Source organism: Solenopsis invicta, chromosome 3 (genome assembly GCF_016802725.1).
Source record: "Solenopsis invicta isolate M01_SB chromosome 3, UNIL_Sinv_3.0, whole genome shotgun sequence".
In the NCBI taxonomy this organism is placed as follows: domain Eukaryota; kingdom Metazoa; phylum Arthropoda; class Insecta; order Hymenoptera; family Formicidae; genus Solenopsis; species Solenopsis invicta.
Window position 1 is genome coordinate 22,358,123 of NC_052666.1, and position 19,909 is coordinate 22,378,031.

At 35.7% G+C, this 19,909-nt stretch overlaps 2 protein-coding genes across 10 annotated transcripts in view; one reads left to right on the forward strand and one right to left on the reverse strand.

Annotated features, from left to right (window-relative positions):
• Positions 1 to 14,416, forward strand: part of LOC105196718 — a 367,858-nt gene extending 353,442 nt beyond the window's left edge. For all 6 annotated transcript variants that reach the window (XM_026134882.2, XM_026134881.2, XM_039447669.1 and 3 more), the window contains 6 exons: positions 934 to 1,052; positions 4,793 to 4,971; positions 6,882 to 7,040; positions 8,343 to 8,619; positions 12,011 to 12,152; positions 13,572 to 14,416. In XM_026134882.2, the coding sequence (XP_025990667.1) occupies positions 934 to 1,052; positions 4,793 to 4,971; positions 6,882 to 7,040; positions 8,343 to 8,619; positions 12,011 to 12,152; positions 13,572 to 13,776 (1,081 nt within the window). In that variant the 3' untranslated portion in view covers positions 13,777 to 14,416. The remainder of the gene's footprint in view (positions 1 to 933; positions 1,053 to 4,792; positions 4,972 to 6,881; positions 7,041 to 8,342; positions 8,620 to 12,010; positions 12,153 to 13,571) is intronic.
• A 3,205-nt stretch (positions 14,417 to 17,621) lies between these two features.
• Positions 17,622 to 19,909, reverse strand: part of LOC105196704 (inositol 1,4,5-trisphosphate receptor) — a 54,208-nt gene continuing 51,920 nt past the window's right edge. For 3 of the 4 annotated variants that reach the window (XM_011162758.3, XM_011162757.3, XM_026134908.2), the window contains 3 exons: positions 19,746 to 19,906; positions 19,516 to 19,677; positions 19,323 to 19,403 (listed from right to left, as the gene is read on the reverse strand). In XM_011162758.3, coding sequence (XP_011161060.1) covers positions 19,323 to 19,403; positions 19,516 to 19,677; positions 19,746 to 19,906 — 404 coding nt within the window. Of the gene's footprint in view, positions 19,404 to 19,515; positions 19,678 to 19,745; positions 19,907 to 19,909 lie in introns of all 4 variants that reach the window. The other variant, XM_011162766.3, reaches the window with a different exon arrangement.

Below are 19,909 nucleotides of genomic sequence, written 5' to 3' on the forward strand. Positions count from 1 at the left end.
TTTCTTTAATAACTTATTTTTATAGTTTTATTCACTCTGTTTTTTTTAATTAAAAATTAAATTATTTTTTACAATTTTAAGAAAAATCTCACAATCAGTTTTTTTGTGTAAGTATTTAAGATGATTTTTACAAAGTTTTATTTTGATTAGTTGTTTTGTAAATAAATGAATAAATTTTGTTTATTTTACAGGACTAATTTCTGCTTCGCAATAAAACTTTACAAAAATTATTTTGAATATTTAAAGTACTTGAATAAAAAAATTCAGAATTTTTTCATTATTTCTTATTTTATTATTAATTATATTATTATTAGAGCACATGTCTTATTAAATACAATATGGAACAATTTCTAATTTTTTCATAATTTTCGTAATGTTTTGAGAAATGTTTTATACATTTTTAAGCATACACTTTATATACTACAAAATTCCAGAAATAAATGTACACGGAAAGAATTAAAAACGCTGGATGCAGTTTTGAAAATAATTTCATTGGGCTATTAAAATGATTACGTATAATTAGCTACTGCAATCTCGCGTTCATCATGCTTCTTATAATTATTTTGATGATTTAACAAAATTATTTTCAAATCAATTTCCAATTTTCAATTAAATTTTTGGACACTTCAGCAAAACTGTTCTTTCCGTGGATGCATTTACTGAATAAGTGAGACATAAATACGGACCGATGTGTTTAAGTACCGACGTTTGAACATCGACTAGCGACCGGCAGCGTGAAGATTAAAACAACCCCGTTCGTTGCTGTTTTCGACGCGTTCGCTCGTCGGTCGTTCGATTTATATCTAGTTTCGACCCTGGAAAACTACGGGCCGCTTTCGCGAAAGAAGCGTGGGAAAACCATCCCTCGCCACGGATTCAACCCCTAAACCGAGCGCGCAAATGACTTTCCCTCTTTCCATTCCTCTTTTCCAGGTACGTTGAGCCGAAACGGTACTCGTCCAACGGCCGAGACATGACGGTGGTTTTAAGACGCGCCTCTAACAGCCCCACCGACGAGGAGTACATGGAGGTCTCGTACTACTTCCACGACGGTAAGTCGTAAAAGGGAACGTCATCGGATGAGAACGAACGTGCCTGCGGTCTGCCGCGCGGCGAACTCGGCGAGCAAACTTGAAACAAAAGATTGCGCGTCGGAAATTGGATTGTGACGCGCGCTGTCGTCGCCGCGCAATCAAGTCAGCACGCGTAATCGTCATGAAAAATACGCTTCTCTTACGTTCTATCGCCTCGTACAGCTTTCTTTTTTTTTGCCTGTTTCTTCCTTCTTTTTTTCTTCTCTTGTTCATTACGAGTTACGAGCGCAATCGCGCTTCTTTACGCGCTTCTTTACGCGCTTCCGAGGAGCTTCCTCGTTTTACGTCTCCGAGCGGAAGACCTAAGAAAAATCGTGCAATGAAGTTTATCCTATAATTTAATGTCTCTTGGCGTTTCGCGTGAATTTCTTGAATAGTACGAAAATTACACGTAGTAAATAATTAATTAACAATTATTTTCTTTTTTTCGATGTAATAATATGAAGTAGAGGAAAGTCGCCGATACCGTCACTTTGTTTTTGAATTGCTTCTTAAACAGGAACTGAAAATAAAACTTTAAGAACATAAATATATAAAGAAAGTGACTCCTACTTATAGATGATATAGCAGATTTTATAAGATTATTTCGAATTTTGCAAGTATTAAATTTTTTATGAGATAGAGATTAGATTAATTACTAATTTAATCGATAGATCTCTTAATATTGTGTCTTTTATTTTATTTTATATATGATTTTTTGCTAGATTTTGCCATAAATTTCAAGATTACGTTTACATGGATTATTTACGTATCGTTTACACGAATCTTTTTGTAAGACTTATTATTTTTGCATTTAAAGAATTTGTTTACAGCTAATTTTATATAAAAACAAATCACGACATATGAATTACAGATTTTGACTTCTTTAATTATCTAAGCAGGACATGGTCTTATCAGTATTAATAATATGCAATGTGTATTTTCCGAGAAACAAGGGAGTGCCACTTTGGGAGACCTGTCAGTATTGGCGATTTTCTTCTACATCTCCTCGTCCAATAACACGTAATTCTCAACGTGCCAACATGTGTGACGACCCAACAAACACTGAATATAACATAGATACAATGTTAGATACATAGATACAATATAACATAGATGTAACACATATATATGTTACATGATATTGCGTCTCTGTATGTTGTACTCAGTGTTTGCTCAGGCTGATGTTTGCCCAGGACTTCTTCCTTTGTAAAGCGATCGGTGCTCGATTGTCGGTTATGATAGTGTCAATGTCATTTTCGTGATCGGCGCAATTTGCCTCCACCGTCCCGAATCGAGTTTTTGCTCGTTGCTTCTCGAGTAGCCGACTGCGGCGCATCCAAACCGCTAATTACGAGTAACTAATTACCGTAAATACGCCTCGGCATATCGATGTCAAAGCCCGGGTTTCGCCTCTCCCTCCCTTTAATCGGATGAGCGTAGGCACGTCCGGACGGTAATCCTGAAATTCGCTTGGCACTCGACCGAGGGATTCTGGTTGGCTGCCGGAGGACACATTCACGATATCGACGCGTCCGTCCGTCCTCGCAAAAACAGCGGTCGCCCTTAATCCCGTTTCAAAGATTAGATTTAACCTCGATTAAGTAGCTACGACCTTTTCCTTGGTCGAGCAATCCCGGAGATTAAAGTGAGAGCCCGGGTATATTATACGCGCGCTCTCGCACACACACTGGCCAACTCGTAATTATTCGCGCTCGGATAATTATTCGTCCGCGACTGTTACAGCTATTTTGCAAAGTAAAGCCATACTATCGCGCATCACGGGCATGAAAATGCCAAATCTAAATTCAAAGCGGGGATGACGGCTCGTGTGTATCGCGATTTTCAGTACAAAACTTTGTTCGCGTTACGCTTTGCACATATATAATGAGTAATATATAATATATAATAACAAATAATATACTTTTAGAAGATATTAACCGTGCGTTAAAATCAGATAATATTTTGCTCTGAAATAAAAATCTGCTTCTTCGTCTAACGTTTCAGAATTTATCATTCGCATAGGTGAGATCTGTTATTCACTTTCTCGCGAATATTTAAACGCATTCGGTTTCATTAAAGCCGAAAATTAAAATCTATCAAGCGTTTTGGTACACAAGCTAATAGTGCGCGAGATAAAATTTTAACGAACAAAACGAAACGCGGACGGCAGTAATTGAATTTTGATATCGATGAGATTTTAAACGTCGACCGAATTTTACGACACATCATGTCGACATCAAATTCTCGTTTCGACGAATTTTTTTACGTTGCCTATACACGAAATGACTACGGTCGTAGCCGCTCGTAGCCGATAGCCATCCCAGGTTACAGCAATCGTACAAGCGAACAGCGATATAGATCCAATCATCGACCATTATAAAAAAAGGCGTAAATGACGAGAATCAAAAGTCATGCCCGACGACAAACTATCGCCGTCGATGGGGCTGGTGATTGACGAGAGTGATCGTGTCGCTGGTCGACGTTATTACGTTTACACGTGTTACACGTGTTACACACCATGCATTCGCGCTGCTCTCACAGTACCTCTCTATTCGTTGCGGCGATCGATGAGAACAGTCATCCACCACCGGCGTGTGTGTGTGTAGGTGTGTGGGAGTCGTTTAAAAGTCTTAAATAACAACGTTGTATTTAAACGAAGAGGGGAAAAACAAAGCGCGCACACGGGGTTTCGAATCGATCACGACTTCGTTCGTCAGCTTTTTCATTCCACGTTCGTAACGACGCGGCGACGCCCCCACATACAGAGACGTTCCTGTCGCTATTGTTTCATTTTTTTCTTTCCCTCCCTCTTCGCCGAGGAGGCGACCGTTGAATATCGAGATCGAATTTCGAATTTTGTACTCCAGCGGAATTCCGGGTGCCTACCTTATCTCGCGCCGGGTACGATCCGGCGGAACATAAAACTTTATGCGACCCAAGGAGACCGATCTACTTATGGGAAAGGGGTCGAATTCAACCGGGTGATCCCGAATTGCCGCGAATAATCATGCGAAATTGCCGTGTAAGAAACGAAATGAGGGAATCCCGTCTGCGGAGCGAACTTCGACTCGAAATGAAAGTGCCCGTAAGACGTTTACCCACCTATAACTCGCAGAAATATATATCCCTCTGACTACGAGAAACTGTCTTGCGGGAAAAAAAAATTAAGCTAAGAGACGCGAGGAGAGTTACAGGAGTCCCGCGGGGATATGAGCGAGGCGATAAAATGAAAATATTTTATATTTCATATTTGAGATGGCCCTAGTAATTTTCTTGATTGACATTCTGAATGGATGATATACAATATAATTTTTACATTTATATATATTTCTCGTTTATGTTATATTTTTTTTCCATTTTATATCTCATTTCACTTATAATAATTTTGATTAATTTTATAATTTTATATTTAACTTTTTATACCAAAAATTATTAAAATAAAATCACAAAATTCGATTTTTCTCATATTAAATTTCTTTTTGATCAATGATATTTCTTTTCCGTTCTATTTACATGCTTCGTTGATTTATTAAATTTATAATTAATTTAATTACTATAATTAATACAGTGCCTAACACAAAAAATTATATTGAATAATAGAGAAATTTCAGAACATCATTTTACAGGTTGAAACTTTATTTGTACAAAGTATAATTTGCGAGATATAATTTCTCTCGGCACTTTCATCAGCAACGCATTTTCATCTGACGCTTCAGAACGTGAGGGTGGCACTCAGCAGCCGGCCAGCGTGTGCGACGTCGAATATTACGGGTTGACGTCGCCGGTGGAGGGTTCGGTGGTGCATCCAGAACCACATCGGCTGTTCGCCATGGAAGGCCCGGTGAAGTGCCGGCAGCATTTTATACCAGCGCCCAATCAATCGGTGATCATTACCGTAAGTTCCTCAAAATATTTAATCTGTATTGTTTTACAAGCGAATTGTTTTATAATCGTCGAAAAAATTAAATCATCCCCATAAATTCATTTTTTTTTTTAGACGCACTGTTTCGCGCGAACAAGAATTTTTGCATGTTAACTCGAAGGCAGAAAAAAATATCCTCTCACGTAAACACTATTGTTGGATGCGCGAGGGGGTCTTGAAAAAATTAAAACTTTCTATCGGTAGCCGCGGTGAGAAACCTTTAATCCCCATAGAAATAATATTCCGCGAAATTAGACGTTATTTCGAAGGTAAGACTATGGTTTCAGCTACGGGTTTCAGCAACTTCTGCGAGAACGATAAAGCAACAATTGAATTTCTGATGGAAACATACCAACTGTAATCCCACGTTGAACGATACGAACGTCGTATCCGTGTTGCAAATCCATTACGCATAACTGGGAAAATTGTGCAACTTCAATCTTTTGCGTTGCGCTTGTAAATCATTTTTTCATGGTATTACACATACATATGTAAATATATAATATAAATTTGTTTTAAAAATTTGGAAAATTTAATTTTAAAAAATCTAAACGTACAATTATAGAATAGAGTAACTCCGGTATATACGTCGCATCTAACAAAAACTCAATTTATCAAATATTACTATGTTTATAAGGTAGATAAATTATATTGATAAAAAGTCACTACTACTACTATAAAAAAAATTAGAAATGCGAAATGTTTATTTTTCTTGACAGCACAGAATATTTATACGATATCACGTGCTATTAAGGTTTTTACATTTGAGAAACTTTTTAAAAACTTGCACTTTTGTCGTATATCAAAAAAGGTAGGATATATGGCCGCTCATGAGTGGGACAATCAAGCTGGACAAAGAATACAAGAGCTAAGCACTTGTATTTTGTTCTCATACTCCACTCTTTACTATACTTCTACACTTATATATCGCAAAATAATCGGTAAACTTTTCACATTTTCTACAGCGAGAGAGAGTAATCATTTTACGGGTTATTATATATCGTTGCTTACTATATTGATAAATCGATTCAATTCACGATGGTTTTGTTAATATTGACAGTAAAAAGCTGAAATTATAGTACATTATACAACATAAAAGCTTCTAACAGAGAGGTGCAAATTGCCTTCACTCCTTCTATTTTTTCTGACTTTTGCAGCGCAAATCCTTGCACGTAAATGCTATCAGAGCTGGCTTACGCGGATACTATAAAAGTATTGTCTAAAACATTTTTATATATCTTGTTGTATCGACAATATCGGCTATAAAATCAAATATAAGTGCCAATATTGAGAAAGAGAAAGAGGGATTGTTTTATCCCATCAGTCTCTTCATTCCTGAAATGGGCACGTATAAAAAAATATATGATTCTTAGATTTGGTATTTTATAACGTATTTCGGGGAGAATCGAATCAGTCCTGGACAAGTTGTGAGACGCCTCTTGTCAATCGAAAAAACAATTTTAACTAAAAATTGCACGCATGATGTATCTAGAGTTGGAAACATTATTTTAAAAAAGTAAAACATATACTGTTATTTAGAAAGTAACAATTTTTTACTTTTTTGTAATGTTAAAATAAAATATTGAATTTAAAATTTATGTATGCATATATAACGGTTAATTTAAAAAATGTAATAATTAATACTAAAACTTAAATCATTGCAAACAGGAAAAAATAATTTTATGATGTTAATAAGTTGTTAATAATAACGATGATTTCCAAAAAAATCAAAACAATATCAGCGTTACAAGTAACGCGTTACATCCCTACCCTACCATTTGATAATTAATTGATTGTGTTTTCGCTATTTTTTTAACATCCTTCCTTCGACCCGTACAAATTATTACTTATACTTTTTGGAACGCTGATGCCTCTGTTTGCAGGTGAAGGGTAGCACGAAGCAGACGCCGAACAACCCGTGCGAGACCAAGTGCGGCGACAGCGGCTGCCACTGCGTTAGCAAGTCCCTGGAGAACATGGACCACCTCCTGCTCGTCTCCGAGACCGGACACATTGTCACCTGTCTCTGCGGGAATTACCAGGTGAGCGCGCGGGCTGCGGAAAAACTTTATTCCTCGGCCTCCGCGTCTCGAATGAGCGTCTCGACGGAGCGGACGCTCTTATCCCACGCGCACTTCCGCTCCTTGAATGTCGCGAGATAAAAGCTATCGTTATTACCACAACTTTTATATCCTCCGCATTGTCACCCGAGAACGTTGGCGATGTCGTTAAAATATATCGCTCGCGATACGCAATTTCCCACGAATGTGCCTCTGTGTTTATCATATCGTTTCTTCTTGGCGAGATGATTCTTTTTCTTCTCCTTGAAAGAAAATTCATTACGCGCCCGACTTACTTTAAAAATCCGAAGCACATTTTTTATTATTATCGATTAATTCAACTGTAATAAAATGAATAATCATCACGAAATGATCCTCTTTTTCGAGAGGATTGTTATTTCCGGAAAATTAATTCAATTTAATATATACAATGATATTAATGCTCTCATGAAATTTATACCAGTTTCATTAACGTTTCATCATATACCACACTGTTATATAATTAATGTGGATATAAAAAATTAATTTAAATTTACTGCGTAATAATCTGTGTCATCCTTAATGAATTCAGTATGCAATTGTTATATGTACAGCGTGAAATAAAAATGAAATAAAAAAAGTGACACGCATTCGAAAACGCGCGTCACTTTTATATATAATTCCAACTATTTTTTTCATCACTCTTTGAGATTTATATTTAACTGGAAGAAGTGCTTAGTAGGAAATTACCGCGATGCTAAATAATTTATTCAAAATGCAAAGTGCCTTCGCCACAATCTCGCGCATATACCGCGTAACTGATCTGACTTTGACTCTATCCGCACGCGATGATTATTAATAGACGTATTATCAGATTACACCTGATCGAGTGTAATCGTTATGGCGAGTCTATAAACGGTAATACGATTTCGATTCGTGGGATCATCATTTCATATTCAACTGCTCGTTATTCCGACACAATTGAGGCTATCATACAAACAACGAGCTAAATCTGTGTAATTTAACTGTATAGGATTAAGTACAAAATCCGCGATTGATAATTAAGCGTACTGCCCGGTTGCCAGTAAGTCATCGATATCACTTTCTCCTACAATATCTTGATTAAATTTATTATACATTTGCATTTTGTCTTGGCTCTTTTTTTATCAGCGGTATTATTTCCAATTTCACAACGTTATTTTCAGCCTGCACTTTTTTTATTTTCTCTAAACTGCCCGATAACTATTTTCCACGTCGTATCTCTCGGTCCTCGTTTCCCGTCTAACGGGATCTATTATCGCGCAGGACTGGCTTCCGGTGGGCATTCGTAGCTGGACCCCGGTCTATATCGAGTGGTCGAGGTCGTCGAGAGCGGGCCTCAATTTCCACGCAGCCTACAAGTTTATCAATGACACTTACTGCGGCGATCATACAACAGCGGAGCCGGAAGGCGAGGTCAATGGCGGTGATCTGGCGAGCGCCGGGCTCAAGCTGAATCAGTATTACCAGCAGAAGTGTACCTGGATTCTGGACTCGCCGATCGACCGGCAGCTCGTCATCGAAGTCAAGTCCACTCAAAGCCGTGAGTAAATTTGCACCTATATCGCAGTCACCCCAACAGATTTTTTATACTTTTACAATATCTTAAATATATTTCAAATATGACTCATATTAATACTCGACTTTCTATCAACACCTGGCTTTAATTGAAAACTTCTAGTTCAATAATAAAACGAATAAATTAAGTAATTTAATAATATATGCATATATTATGCTTACTTTAACTTACTATTACACATTATATTCTATGAAATTTTTATATTTTTGATATTTTTTTTTTTTTAGATATGACCCATACATCTTTAATTTCTTTTACAGTTTCACGTATGTGAAGAATATTCATAGCGTCGTGATTTAATTTGGTAATCATTATTACGTGCGTACTCCGTTTTTTATTTCGAGCCAAGGAAATCCTTGGAATTCGTTAGCCTGCAGTTTTATACCTGGCAAGAAAAGCTGCGAGCAGTTTAATAGCACGAAAATGATTTATCTAGAAGTACCTATCTACGTCTCTCCGGAGAACGTTTCCTCGAGCGATTTATCTTCGAGCGGCATTAAAAGAAAACAAAAAGCAACTGCGTTCCGAAGGCGTATCTTTTCGCAGATCTCGAGCATTAAGTGTCCCACGTTACTGTAGCGCAATTAATTTCTTTACGGTAACGAACCTGTTGATATTTCCGCTGAAATTGTTTCGACTTAACAACGTCTCTTGCATGTATTTTACAAACGCATTTACGGAATCAATACTTCAATCAGTTCTCGAATAGAATTTCTTTATTATTTCGCGAAAATTCATCAGCGCGTGTTAATGCTCTCTTTATCGAAAGGAACGTTTCAGAGAATTCGAAGATATTAAAGGAGAGCAATTTTCAAACTGACATATTGTATCGCTTTGATATTTTATTAACGTAAATTTATTATATCTAGAACAATATTTTTTCGACAATTGTTATTTTCTTTAACGATGTTTCCTTGGCTATCGCCTTTGATTCTTACTTCGATAAGCGCAAATTTCAGCCTGCGTCTCGCAATAGGATCCTATTTGCAGAATCCTCGATCCGCAAAATTCTATTTCGATCCCGGTCGCGCTCGGGGCTCGAGAGAAAACAGAGATAGATCATCCTCCGCGCGACGCGCCCCGTCTCTGGCGACGACACGGCGAAATCTTCTCTCGATTGCTTTTCTTCCGAGACCGCCGGAATTTCTATCCGCGTCATTGGCTTCGCCGCCGCCACCACCGTCGTCGTCGCCACCGCCGTCGCCGCCACCGCCGTCGCCGCGCCGCAGCGAACGAAAGGGTGAAAGTTGTGGAAGAAGTCGGAGGGTGAGAGAGGACCCGTCGCGGCCCGGCCGACCGAGGAAGAGACAGAGGAGCGCGGGCGCGAAACGAATGGCAGTGGGTCGCGAGATTAAAGAGACCATCGGATTTACCACGACAACGGAAGCTAAAGCTTCACCATGTAGAAACCACGCTGCCCTCTCTTTTTCTCTTTCTCTCTCTTCTCTCTCTCTCTCTCTCTCTCTCTCACTCACTCTTTTCCAGTCTGTCACGTTTCTCGCGTAATTTTCTCTCCTTTTGCCCTTTCTCCCGCCTTCCCTTCGTCGCCTTTCCGCCTTTCCCATTTCCGCGGTACGTAAATCGTCATCTTACGAGCGCGACAAAGGCCGACCACCTATCGCTTATATTCGAGCTCGGGAATATTACGATTGTTCCACTCGGGGTGAAATGCGGCGCGAGGAATATTGTTCCTTCTGATATAAGCGTAGCTGTATTCCTGGGCGAATTTACGTTTGTTTTTCAGCCCCATGCAAATATCATCTCTTTCAAAATTGATCGCACAGCGCTGCTGATTTTTTTTTATTGCGTGATGTTATTATTTTATTGTAATCCGAATTGATTTGTTTATTTCAACGGTTTTTCCGCTCGATTTCACTCCTATTTTCTCTTGGAGCTCTTGTAACGGCGATCGATCAGTGGCACAACGGGATGCGCATGTACATATATGATAGCACAATGAATTGTGATCTGTACGTCCGTGTGGGAACATATCATCTATTGGATGCGGAGAATATCCTCTGCAATGTTTCAAGAAAATAGAGTTTTATTGGTCCACGAATATATGAAAGATGGAATATTGAACTCGGTGCAGGAAACTTTGATTTATGCGGATAGATTTCGCGGATGAGATGCAATACGAAAATAAAAAAAAAAGAGAAAGTCTCTCCCATGACCGTCAACATCTTGGATGCAATTATGGTGCGCATATTTATTCGCTAAGGGTGCGCGGTAATAAGTAACGAGTGAATTATTAAATGAATTAATGAGGCTTCGTGCATTTCTATGAAACCGCCCGCTTTATGAACCGCCGCGAATCGAATTACTCCGACGACGGCACTCTATCCGCAACTTCGCCATAGAAATGTCGCCGTCCCCGTTCCTTTCATCTTCTCTCGTTTCTGCCCGCGCTCCATAGCTTTTTCATTTTCTTCCTCCTCGCCACCTTACAGAACATTATAAGTAGAGTCGGTACCGTAACCAAAGCCCAGCAAACGCCGCCACCGGAAATGGCTTTAATATACCTCTCAAGCCCCTGGTATCACCATGGTACCGTTGTACTTCTCTCATTCCATGTTCTCTCTTCCACCTTTCAGCAGTTACATTTCTTACGAAATGTCATCTTTGAACGATGCGTTTTCTGGCAGCAGAAGTACTTTCGCCAATGTTTACCGCAGCTAAAATCTGGCAATAAACGGGACTACTTGTCCTCTCGTGCACTCATTATTACCTTTTGCAAAATAAAAGATATTAAAGAAGAAAAGATGTTCGCGCGCATAATCGTTGCGAATTAATTATTATGCGTATTTAAATAGAGGAAAGCCTATAATTTATATATCCGTGACTTATTTCTATATAAAACGAACTAAAAAAAAAATGTTTTCAAATACGTAAATAATATTCTTATGATTATCTTTTGCAAATTGCATAGTTTAAACAATAGCGAGTATCTTATTGATAATTTATAATTTTACGTATTTATAACGTTCTGTTTTATTTTTTTTGTTTTTTTTTTTTATAATGCGACCTTTCCCTAACAAGATTAATTATCGAATTACTTTGAAACAATTCCGAGCCGAAATAAATTTGAGAATGGGTATTTAAAGCTTGACGCAAGTTAATTTAGAAGAAGGATTCTTCTCAAGCGAGAAGAAGCCCGAGATTAATGACGGCGCATCTCGTAATGCTCCTTCCACTTATGCATCGCATGGGGACTCGTAATACTCGTAATATCCATGATTTATTCGAACATATTACGACACTTTCACAAACACATATTACACAAGGGCGTATTTATATCATCGCGAATACTTACGTCGCGCTGTCTGCTCTATGCTACGCTTCTTCCACTTAACAGGGCCCTGCACGGCGTGGAACCTGACGATACACGAGTACAGGAAGAACGGCGACCCCGCCGGACCCAGACTGCACACGTTCTGCTCGAGGGACACGCACAAGAATTTCACCCTGCCGTGGAAGATGAATACCGCGGTGGTTAGGTGAGTTTCTTACCACGGCGCTCGACCCGGCCGATTAACCCGGGCGAAAGTTCCGCCGCGATCTTGTCTATTAGCTACTTTTAACGACAGTTCCGCGACAGTTTCGACGGAGGAGATTATGACACGGTCGACTGAAATATAACGCCGTTTTACCGGCGATCGAGCCCGCGCTCCGCCGCTTGTACCGCATAAAACCGCCGGCGGATTGATGCCCGCGCGATCCGTTACTGTCGTCTCGCACGAAGAAATTATCCACTGATTAACAATCGGCCATCGTTCATCCCGCTTTACGACGGGCAATCCCAGTTATAACCGCGGCACATTACTCCCCCTATTCCATAATCTGCGGAATATGAAGAAAAATATGTTTAACAGCAGCTTCTTCACGAGCCACTTTCTCAGTGACTCTGGCAATGATCGATTGGCGGTTGAATCGAACAATGACGAAGTCGTTTTTATCATTTTTAACAGTATTCTAAAAATAAAAAAATTATTATTCTTTCCGAATTACAATTCAAGAGGAGAGAAAAGTACAAAATCGAGCTACCTGTCGTCACCAAAATTTTGACAATGTTTATATTGCCTCTGAATACACGTTGATTTACATAATGGAAAAACATATGCAAATATGATACATATTATATGAAATTATATATTTATTAATTAAAACTTATACTTCGTATTATTATATTTTATATGAAATTATACATTGATTAATCAAAACTTATACTTCGTATTGTTATATTTTATGTGAAGTTATACTGAAATTGTATCTAACTTGTATTTTATATTATTTTATATCAAGCTATTACTAATCCGGTTTGTCTTTTTCACATTCTCATTATATTTTTATAAGTTACTCTCTAAATCTGAATCAGTGAAATCTTATTGATTTATACTTATAACTGTGATTATCAGTGATTGTTCACTATTTTTCAGTGATTACGATTAAAGAGGAAGATACTCTTACTGACCAGAATCAGTATATTAATACATGTACTGAAAGACAATATATAATAGTACATATATCACTGATTGAAATAATTATAAATGTAGCACTGAAATCAAACTATTCACTGTCTTTCAGTGAATAACACACTGATCCCAATTTAGAGAGTACTTCATTGGTATTTGTTAATATTTTTTTATTAATTAATTTCATTCGCGTTTTAATATAATTATTACTAGTATCATTATCACCATTCTACACATTTGCCAATCCAACTTATAAATATCTTGGATTAAATTTACGAACGAAAGAGATAAAATAAAAAAAATTGTGTGTGACGTCTTCACGTTGAAAGATACGAGTAGCTTCAAATAAGTCGCGTAATATTCGTTAAAAAAAAAAAAGAAAAAAATGTGAAAAGTTCGTGAGAGAAAAATGTCCACATGGATAAGATCTGATCTGTTTTTCAGGCTGCAGGCCCTTGGGAGGACGGCCCCGCAGTACACGATGAGATGGCGGAGTCAGACGATCACCGCCAACACTCGCAAAAGCGGACCATCGCCAGCTCCGAACTGGCACGTAGTAGGCTCCTCGAGCAACGCCGAGCCACGTGGGACGGCCCTAATTCTCATCCTCGTGTTCGCGATTCTACTCGCACGCCCGTTCGACTGTTGAGACTGTTAAAACTCGGGGAAGAGCGCGTTAATGCACACACGTTCCTGTTAATCGCGGAAAATCGCGAAGCCCACGTTACTGTCTCACGTGTACATAAAGGTGAGGACTCGCGCCGGTCCTCGTTTTACGTCGCTCGATGTGAGATGTTTTAAAAAAGACGGCACATCCCGGCACCCTCTCCCCTTCGATCGGCTATCGAGATTTCGCGAGCTGGTTCGTTATATTCCCGGCTGCGTAATTATCACGAGAGAAATATTTTAGGACGCGGGAGGACGCAGGAAATTTTTAACTGATCTCCGTTATATTTTTCACTTACAGTTTACGATCCAATCTTGCGCGATGCGAATGGAGAATTAACGAGCCAGAAATTTACCGTTCTTCGATCGAATCGTATGCATATACATATTATACAAATACACACACACACACACACACACACACACACACCACACCCATATATGTATGTCGGAATTAAAGAGAGTGATGATCAGCACGTTTAATAAGCGATTAGCTCGCACAGCCGACTGTCACTCGATCTAAAGAAATGGATCTGTGAAGTCTTTAGATCGTCCACTCCTCATCCGATTAATTTGAAACTTTTTATATTCTCTATGCAAATAAATAATGAAAGTTGTTTCAAGATATTTCATTGCTCTACTCCTCACATTTGATCGTTACTTTATTAGACTGCAATCAAATATTATTCTTTAATATTATTCTTTAATTTATTTTTTAAATTTTAAGTATGTTCTAGATTTAATGTATTTTTTAATGTATATTTCTTTAATTTACAATTTTTATTTTTTATCTTTAATTTAAATTTTTATTTTTTAAATAAAACATTACTTTTTAATATTTATTGTGTAATAGAATTCAGTGTTATTTTTCAAAATGTTTTTATAAGTTAGCTGATGGATTTTTATTAAAGCTATGTGATTCTATTAAAATCACGATTTTCCTCATTTCTGGTACTATCGTGTACCATTTTTCACTGTATTTTCACAATTTTCACAGATTTCGGACTTTTACTTGAAGCATATTAATGCCAATGAAAATGGCATGTGTATATATTATATATAAAGCAATTTAACATGCAAAAACGCGATGCACGGATTTGAAGTAGCGAAAATCACACGAATCACCATCTCTCTCACGCGAATGCCAAATTACACGTGTAAGAGATTACAACCAATGGTAGCGACATGTGTACATAGGTAGCGGCGTTGATAGAATTTGTACAGAACACGATTAATTGTTTACCCTAAGTCGGCGGATTACTGTAAAGTAACAATAAGATAAATAATCTTACGCGGCTCCGAAACGAAGGAAGAGAGAATGTATTTTAACGAACGAGCTTTGTTGTGTCCGGAGGCACTTCGCGATTCATTGTTATACGTTTTGTCAGCTGAACGGGATGCCTTTATCTTGACGTAATTATCGATTCACTTCCCCCTCCCTTCTACCCTCTCTCCCTCTTCCTCTTTTTTGCTTCCTCTCAAAGGATCCACAATTGAGAGTTTATACCAAACATCCGTTTTGCAAGTGTTTCATGGAGATAAGGCGCGCCGATTCGCTGGCAAACTCATAATTGATTATTACTGGAGTAAAAAAAAACGGAAATAAATGCTAGGTCGTAAATATTTAATGTACGCAATTCACCAAAATGCCAGCCTGTAGAACCAGATCGCAGATCGGTACTTCGGTTAAACGACAGTGCGAGAAGATTTCTACGATTTTTCATTGATTTTGTAATAAATCCACGAGAGATCGTTGTTTTTTTTTATATCTAACTATAACGCGTAATGTAATATAATATTATGGCCTAAGTATAATCATACTAGTCATTTTCATGCATTTTCCCTAAAAGGATCTTAAATACAATGCAAAAGTACTGTATTTATTATGTCTAGTGCGCATCATTCTTGGTAAATTTTTATTTTACAGCCGCGACTTTATTTTGAAAATGTATTTGTTGGGTTTCTAATATCAAAGTTACGTTTTCTAAATTTCGAGATAAAAGCTCACAAATATGTTAATTTGTTTGAATATACTTCTTAATTTTCTAATTTAAAGAAATAAATCTTTTGAGATAAGTTAGGGTAAATTGATTATTAATATATTACACTTAGCCTTTTAATGTTAAAGTAACGTTTTAAATTTCCAGAAAGTAGCTCATAAATGTGATAATTTATTTTAAATTGATTACTGACACATTATGCTTTATATCAGGTGTTTTGTCTGAAAATTTTAATGTTTACCTGTTGTGATAGACCGAAATACTTTTACGCACCATTACTAAACGAACTGAATTTGTCTGTAGCAATATAACGCAGTAAAAGATACTCATATTGCGATACGTTATGTTATAAGATAAGCAAACTACGTTGAAGAAACCTCGTCAAAACAGATATGAAAGTCCGTATCTACCTAATTATCGCAGATTTGACTGAATGAAATCGAAAAATCGAGGCACAGCAATACATAATAATTTATATAAAAAGCGTAGACGTGAGAGAAATGTTGAGAAATTAATTTCCTGGACACGAATATGAGAAACTCCACACGTCTTTGTGTTCATGCAATATTCTCACGCAGAAATTGCGTTCCATGTTATCACTGCGCATTTATACAATAGCTGGCTTTTCGTCTGAAAAGCATACCGATTTTACACAAACATGCGACCTACGAAAGAAAAAATACGTGTTACATGTACATGTACTAGCCGCGTATATATATATAAATATAAGTCACAATAAATAGTCAATTGTTTCATATAAAGTCTAAATAAAGTAAAATGAAACATTAATTGTCCTTCTGTTTAGCTTCAGGCCAGCACTCATAATTGTAAGAAAATTTTTTAGACGATTGTATGATCCACTTCAAAAATTACAGAAAATGAGAAAGCAGATGATATATTTGGTATATTATATTGAATAGAAAGATGAAATATGAATAAAAATTGCAGCTACTTTCAGCAGAAAGAGTGGACGTGCCCGCGTTTTAGATGGAACCTGTTTACTTGCGCATCTATGTGCACAAAACGTGTACGTTGAACTATAGCACAGCAGCCACGAATATTTCCAGCGAGTAACATATCTTCGATTTTGTCCCACATTACATTCATTGTTTTATTCCGTGCTTAAAATGTCATAAAATATAATTACGTAACAATATATTATAAAAATAATAACTAAAAATTGAACTAAAGTCTAAAAGACATAATACGATATAATGTTTTTGTCAAAAATGTTCAGCAAAGATCGAAAAATGATATGAAATTTTTGATTATAAATATTGATAGTTCGAATATCATACATCGAAATAACAATCGAATAATATCGTTTCAACTGTATAATAATTATTCATCGAGAAATCAGGTAAAAAGATATAGTTATATAATAAAAAATATTTTTCTTCTATTACATACGTATATTCATGTTAAATATTAAATTTTAATTTAATAATAAATTTTAATTTAATTTTAATTAATATTAATTTCACATACCTCATATGTCTAGTACTAATAAATTTATTTCCATAAATGATTTATACAAAGATGTACTAATTTAAGCGATACTCGAATTCGTTAGCATGTGATAGAGTTCGATTATAAACGTTACACTAGATTAGAATATTAGAAGTGTATTGTAAAGAAAGAGAGATTATTTTGTGATGCATCGATATGATGACAATATTCGATATTTGTTTTGTTCCATTAATTATTTCGTACGTCTTACAAAGCTCAGTGTTCACAAAATCACAAATATTTTCTATATTATTAATAAGATTAATTTATAAATAAATTTTAGGAAAAATTATAATAGTGTGTAATAAATATAACTTCATTAAAAAAGAACATAATTTATTCACATGGAAATATGAATGTAATTTACATGCATAATGTAGCTACATGTATATTATGTAACAAAAATGATTGCATGAGCCAGAAAAAAGTAATATATCTTAATAGATACTATTTAAATTTAAAGATCTTAACAATACAATCTGGTATATTTGACATAAAAGAAAGAGGAAATATGAAGAGATCAATATACATATAATAATATAATAATATATGATAGGGAATAAAAAATAGTTAGCTCTAAGTAACATAGTTTCATTTTCTTTAGACGATTACGGTATTTAATAAAATATATACAACTGCGTTAAATTTAATATCAACATTAAAAACAAATAAAACGTATATATTATATTCCTATATAGACACAAATCTCAAGTATTATTTTGAAAAGGAGTTAAATTTTAACTCCACAATAACAGCGCAGTAGCATGCAATATTCAACTATATAATTTATCTATATCATAATACGATAACACAACTTGATTAAAATTTATAATATGTCAACTATCGTTTATATATTAACAATCAATAATCAGACAACAATGTTCTAAAACTCGTTCATTATAATCTGAAAATTCAAAAGATTTTTCCTATACATATTAGATAAAGTCCATTGATCCCTATTAATTACCATGGTTTTGTTAATTATGTTTGTGATATCACTCGTGATTGATATGATATCGTCTTTGTGAAAACTGAACCAACAATCCAATATCCTAAATGTATATTTTAATCTTTCGCAATTATGCATATATCTTCTAACCGCATTTACAAATCGTCATAACAATGTATCAATCTAAATATTATAGGATACAAATTTCAATGATTTTTACAGAATTAAAATTTGAGCGTTTTATTATTATGAAATTATGTACTTTCACTAAAATATAATTTAAATCATTTTGTGTGTTTTATTGCATCTGTACACAAAGTAAAAAAATAATATAAAGAAAGTGATACCAATCAACAAAGAATTATTCTGAACTAAATGGATATAATCCAAATATATATATAATGAAATATATATTATAATATAAAAAATCTATATCAATTTTACAAATGTATTTTTATCTAGTTTTAAAAACATTTTTATTTTTATAATATCTACCAGAATAATTCGCATAACACAACCTTGAATAAAACAAAAGAAAATATAAAATATAACTGTTAAAACACTGATACTACTATCTATATTTAATATATCCATTTGGATATATATAAATATTATAATAACAAAATTAAAATATAATATTGATCACATAAAAACGAGAATATTCTAAAACATTAGAATATTACCTTATAGCATTTTAATTGGAAGTTTTAGGTAATTTATCTTAATACATCAATGGATAAATTTCTCTATATATGCATAACAATATTCATATACATTGACAATGTAGTTTACGGTATTCGAGTTCCTTGATGGCTGACCGATAAACCGAGCCATGAACCTTTGTAATAAAACGAGAAGAATGATGTAACCTTAATGCCCTAAGCGTACTTTACTTTCATTAAAATTAGGAACAAAACCGTAAAAATGCCTCGGGTTACCCACTCGGTATATTTTCATATCTTTAAATGCCAGTTAAGAACACACGAATATTTTTTACGTATGTACTGTCTTAGAGTATCAAACTGAGATTCGTCCAGGATAAAAGAAAATAAGAAAATACATGCCTTAAATTTACGTGGGTATATTATGCAGTATTTGAGACGCAGAATTCAGGAGGCCTAACCGCTGCTTCTGCTTTCGTTGCTCCGTCATCTATTAAAAAGGAGAAAAAATTTATATAATTTGTATATAATTTATTTAACGACATTTAATCTTTTGGATACTTTTGTCCTTCAAACTAATTTAAAGGATTAATGATTATTACTTGATCACGAAGCTCCATAAGTTGCTGGGACAGACATTTAACTAACATCTGCGTAGATTCTAATTGCGATTGCAGACTCCTTAATTCTACTTGTTCTCCTTCACCTTCATCCGCCGCTAATGACTTGGCTCGCAACCTCGGGAACCATTCCAGATTTCGATCCTGTGAAAGTACATAGAGCTTAAAGGTATAAGCATTGCCCAAATTTTTCAAGCTCTATGAACTATTACCTTAACCATGGCATAAACGTATGATTCTGGACCCGTGAATTCCGTCGGGTCTTTCACCTTCACCAAAACAATAAAATAAAGATAATGCCACATATTATGCTCATGTTTTATATGTTCTTCAAAGGAAACTGTTTTGTTATCGAAAGCTGATCTATTCAATCCTG